This window comes from Trachymyrmex cornetzi, unplaced genomic scaffold (genome assembly GCF_001594075.2).
Source record: "Trachymyrmex cornetzi isolate Tcor2-1 unplaced genomic scaffold, Tcor1.1 scaffold667, whole genome shotgun sequence".
Taxonomy (NCBI): domain Eukaryota; kingdom Metazoa; phylum Arthropoda; class Insecta; order Hymenoptera; family Formicidae; genus Trachymyrmex; species Trachymyrmex cornetzi.
The window spans coordinates 32,606-38,507 of record NW_017299989.1 but is presented as its reverse complement, the minus strand read 5'-3'; the positions used below and the strand labels follow the sequence as shown (position 1 = coordinate 38,507).

General features: G+C 37.8%; 1 protein-coding gene across 1 annotated transcript in view; it reads left to right on the top strand.

Annotated features, from left to right (window-relative positions):
• LOC108767195 (elongation of very long chain fatty acids protein AAEL008004-like) overlaps positions 1-5,121 on the top strand; it is a 34,296-nt gene extending 29,175 nt beyond the window's left edge. Inside the window, exon 3 of the mRNA XM_018516936.1 lies at positions 4,643-5,121. Coding sequence (XP_018372438.1) covers positions 4,643-4,980 — 338 coding nt within the window. The 3' untranslated portion in view covers positions 4,981-5,121. The remainder of the gene's footprint in view (positions 1-4,642) is intronic.
• The last annotated feature ends 781 nt before the right edge of the window (positions 5,122-5,902 follow it).

Genomic DNA, 5,902 nt, shown 5'->3' with positions numbered 1-5,902 from the left:
TGTAACCCTAAACTTTTCATACGAAACATTTTTCTCTATCCCTACTAGTTTTCGAGATATTTGACTGGATCACTTCAGATGGTCCACCCTGTATATATTCAATAATAAATAATGAATTATTATATAAATTCTATTTTAATTTATTTGAAATCATACGATATGGTAATTAATAAATGATAAGTAAAAGTACGAGTAAAAGAGAAATGTCGTATTAACGTGTTCTCACTCATCAGTTGAAAACGAACAATCCACTCAAAAATACTCGCGTATATGTTTGTCGTTCATGAGCGGAAAAACGAGTATTGAAAACGGACAATCTCCTCAAAAATACTCATTGCGTACTCGTGTATACTCACTATCGTTCCTTCATGATACACTGGGAGTGCTTGCGAGTGCAAGAAACGAGCAAGAACGGGCTTAAAACGGTTCATACGAGGCCTTAAAACGGTGAAAAATTTTTATAAGGGGAACGCAGTCTAGGAATTCTTTTACTCGCCACGCTCCTTCACTCCCCTTTCTGGTTCTCCTCGGAAAGCTCTAAGGGATGAAAAACTCTCGCGTCGGCGAGGGCGACGCCACCTGGTCACTTCGTATGATTACGTAAGGGACGCGCCACTGATAGAGCTCCGAGAGAATCACGGAGGGATCCGAAAAGAAAAACAAACACGGCAATTGCCTGCCACTCGCGAAATACTCGTTCCAAGGAGCTCCAGCCCATGCGCCCTCCTTTTCGTCGGGATAACCGAAGATAGCGACAATCTCTCCCTGTCCTCCGATACAGGACGTGATAATTTATAATTTTATATTGAAGCAGAAATGTATTGTTGCAGTAGCTAATGAGTTAATAATAATGCCTTTTTTAAATTAGCTTAAGAATAAACCTTCGTCTGTGGCGCGGTGTCTGCGCGCAATGCATGCCGGAGATATAATAATCTCATTTCTCATCATGCATCTTGAAGATCTTATATAGAAGAATGATGCATAGACTTCTCTGTAGTTTGTCTCGTTTTAAATTAGAAATTAATTACTGATAATTCGGTGAACGCTATCTCATTAATTTCAATTTAGAATTTGTACAATTAGAATCCATATACGGCAAAAACGGCGACAATTATTCTAATAAAGTATTGATATTAATAACAATATGAAACTTATTTAACATTGGAAATTGAAGTACAGTATAAAATATCGTTCAAATTGTGAACGGTAGAGTTTATTGACACTTATAGTCATTATACTATATTTTGACCTTTGTGACTATTTTTACATAAAAATCTTATGAATGAATGTATTAAATTCTAAAACAATAATACAGTATCGAAATCGTCGAATGCTCATGGAAATACATTCGAGTAAACAACTTTCAAGGCTGAAAGAAAAAACCGTTTTTTACCAAATTTTTTTATTATCAGAGAAACTGAAACAATATTTGGGTGTACTCCGGGAAAGGTGAACCTCCCGATTTTGTCCTCGATTGGTATTGTTACGTCCGGGAGGACTCCACGATTTCCTCGTTTCGAGATAACTTAATAGGGTGATCATTAAGACAAGACGCGAGAAAATTGCGAGAGTTAACGGTCATCGATCGGCGAGCGTGACAATATGTAGAAAATGTGTCGTTGAAAGCCTTCCCAACGATTTTGGAAAGATAACAAAAAACATAGATATCCAGGATCACCCGATCCACGGTAATAAAACTTATGACAGATTACAAACCATGTCGAGAATGTTCGATTTAAACTCGTTCAGTTTCAATAAATAATATCTAAAAAAAAACAGATCGGGAATCCTGAGTAAATAGAAAGTCGCATTTCCAAACGCGTGTAACATGTTGAAGGGCGTTTTTTCGTTAACAACGGGAAGTAGTAAAATAGAAATAGCTTGACAAGAATAGATTTTAAATTTTTGCCGACGATCATAAAATTCTGAGGAAATACTGTCTAGACGAGAAAACGCACGTTCAAGTACCTAATAAAAGAGAAATCGAAAATAAGAAAAAAAGGGGGAATGCGAGTTTTCAAATTGTCATGATGGGGTCGTTCGGAAGGGACGATAAGTGAAATACCCCTTCTCTTCAGAGAGAAAATCGAAAACTAAACTCGCCAATGGGTGACCGTGGATCTGAAAATCTAGAGAAGGTGATGACGTATCACCAATAAGTTTTCAAGGGATTGAAACTTGCAGTGCGGGAGTGAATTTTGAAAATAGTTCGCCAGTAGGAATATGAAACACAAATTTCCTACTAAAAGCAGAAAAATCCCTTCAACCCAAATCCCCGATTTTTCCCACTCAACATGTCTCATCAGAGAATCACCCTCCGAAACTCTCTATATAAACCGTGACACTGCGAGACTCGCTCTCTTTATTTTTGATCTTACTCTGTGTCCGGTCCTGTTCCTCAAGCAGTCCGTCATTCTTTCGCAGTCCATCAGTTATTTCGCTCAAATAAGATACATAGAGTCAGTTCAGTGCATAATAGAAGACCTCGCCTATTGCACCAAGAACGGGTTTGTCTGCGAGCTACTCCAAGACCAGGACACCAACCCAGAAAATCAAGGCCTACCGCAACAGTAAGTCTTTTCTTCCATGTTCTTCTATTTATCCACGAACCTTTAATAACGTAATTCACAACGAAGTGCCACGAAAAGGGAATAACCGCCCGTTTAGAGGTTGGCTTAGAAGTCGGGCTTTTATTTAGAAGCGCGAAGATTATTGGATGACGCTTACGCAGAATTCCAGCGCCTCGCAAATTTAAGAAATCTCGAGAATCGCCCAACAACACCACCATCGGCACCGCCGGCACCAGCGGATTCACCGCAGCCACCAATCCGGCCGTTCGTTATAGTAGCGACTTTCCGTTCACCGTCTCCACCTTCCCGTTCACCTTCTCCCATTCGAGAACCTGCTTCTCCAGCGTTATCCGAAGCCCTTACCATACGTATTTTTCCCGATACATCTCCGCTACTATACATGAACTATAATAAAGAAAACCAGTCAGCATTGCTCACTCTCAAGGTTCATTCTCTGGCGGTATATATGTACAATGTTAATAGCGTCTAGCGAATCGAATCTTTTATTGTCTGTAATCTAATTGTTGCAACGATTCGAGTGGAAATAATATAATAATTTCGGTTATAATAATAATTTCGGCTCGTAACAACATATTTTGATTGTAATAATATTTTTGTTTGTATTAACCATTTTTAGTTAATTCATAATAATGATCTTAATTTGTAATAATGATCTTTATGATAATTCTAGTTTATAATAATTTTATTTATGCGTAATCTTTCTCTATTTCTTATTGTTTTCTTTACATATTAATAATAGATAAGTAATGTTTAGTTTAAATAAACGATATTAATAATTTTTACATCTCTCTCATTCTCTTATTTTAAAACCCTGAGACCTCGTAGTCGTTAGCCTTGCCCTTTTCAGAGATCGCGCATGGTCCAGTCCCGAGTTAAAAGGATTAGATTCCTTGACTCAAAATTTAGACCGACGATCGCACCGCTCGTAGGAAACAGGTGTTAATACGTCCTTACAGGACGTTGACTCATATTCCGAAGCGAGCACAAAGGGGTGCGTTCGACTTGCGGTACTCGCCACCGTGCGGGTACCTGCGAGAAAAGAATCTGACCGTCCTTCCAAGTACCCTCACCGTTCCCGCTCCTTCTACTCTCCGAGAGGATCACAAGTAAAAATTTCCAAGGGTTTGGACGTAACAGTATACTATTGTATTTTGATGCCCTAATTACGAATATGATCATGAAAATTACCGACAAGATCATTTTCAAGGTTAAATATTTAAAAAACGATTTTCATCTATACTATATTTTTGTGTGCTGATTACAAATATGATCATGGAAATTGCTGACAAGGTCATTTTTACGGTTAAATATACTTTCCATAGCCCCCCCCCCCCCCCCCCCCCTGCTTAAGGGGCACACGACTTCTATAATTGTACTGTTGCATGTGGGTTTCGACTTTCCACGCGAAGCGACTCTCACTCCCCTTCCTCCTGCGAGGAGGCGTACGACTTTCTACGCAAAAAGGGTGAAAAAATGTGAAAAAAATCGGTTTTTAAATATTTAACTTTGAAAATTATCTTGTCGATAATTTTCGCAATCATATTCGTAATTAGGGCATCAAAACACGGTAGTATACCAATCGAGAAGAAAATCGGAGGGTTCACCTTTTCGGAAGTACACCTCAATATTTTAAATAAATTATCCAAGCAGATAAGTTATATTAAAAAAATATTTAATCGAAGCAGTTTTTATAGTAAAAACGTTAAATAAACGTCATTAACATTAAATATTTACTTTTATTAAATTAAAACGTCTTACATAATAACGATATTTTAAACATTATAAACGTTTTATAAAATTTTTTCTATTTTTGTTACGTTTTTAAAATAATTTTAATATTCTATTAAATTTTGAACATTTATTTTTTAGTTTATATGCTTATTATACATTTTCTGACGTTCATTAAATGTATTTTTTTATTAAATATGTATATTTTTTACTAATTAGTTGGGAATAGATTTTAGAAGATATTATATATATTCAATTTGTGATAAAATTTGCAGGAAACAGTATTGTCTCTCCGATCGTAATGTAGTCTTTATTTATTGCAGGTGGTCACGGCACTTTCTTCGGTTTTCTAAATACCTTTATACACATCGTAATGTATTCGTATTACTTCCTGGCAGCGCTCGGACCACTGATACAGCCATATCTATGGTGGAAGAAATATTTGACCACTTTGCAAATGATCCAGTTCGTCCTTGTAATGATCCACGCATTCCAATTACTTTTCATCGATTGCAATTACCCGAAGGTCTTCGTCTGGTGGATAGGCATGTACGCTGTAATGTTCTATTTTCTCTTCCGTAACTTCTATAATGAAGCGTACAAGAAGAAGAATTCGAAGAATCCTATAGGCAAGCAAAAGGATGAAAAGGAGCAGAACTAGAATAGGAGCAGCTAAAAATCAAAAAGACATCGAGGACAACGGCAACGAAAAGGATATAATATATGCAAAGTAGTATAAAATGGTCACTGGTTATATCTCGGACAGCGGCCTCAGAAATCGCGTGTTTATCAATAATCGAGGCTTTGATGAATAAAAAGAGAAGCTCCTAATTTAAAGAAACTACAATTATACGTCGACCATATATTCGATTGAGAATTATCGTTATTTAAAGCACTTCGCCACATTGAACCACAGTCGTTGTCCTCATGGTGCGATCGAATAAAAGCGGCAAATAAACGAAAGATATTAAAAAAAGAAATGAAAAATGAGTGGAGAAGCGCGTTGAACACCTACCGGAATTTGTGACAGTCTGGCTTAGTGACATTCTTTCTGGGTGCTTTGCAGCAAAATTTTTTTATGTGTAAAGATTTTCTGACGTTTTTTATGTATATTATATGTGTGAACAAGTATATGTGTGCGAATGTGTGTTTACTAATTTGTGTGCGTTGGCTAGTTTGACGAGAAGCGAAAATAGAGACTGGATAAAGCGTTGAAATTGCAGAAGTATATGGCTATGGACAGAACCAATCAGCCATGGACCGTCAAAACAAACCCCCATCACTCCACCTCCGGCGCCAGGGGCGTAGCATGTCTGGAAAAATGGTGCGCTGTGATTGGTTGACGACGCGAGAGTGAGGATAACGAGGTAATTAAATGGCGCATTTTGATTGGCTCGGTCCATGGCTGCCCACACGCTGATTGGCTCTGTCCATAGTCATCCACGAGGTGACTGTAGAAGGTTGGGGTATCGATAAGGATAAATATGATAAAATGGTGGATGGGAAAATCGAGGGAAATTTGGACCGAGAAATTTGTTCGTTACGGGGAGAGGGGGAAGGTGCGGTCAGCGGATATGAATAGC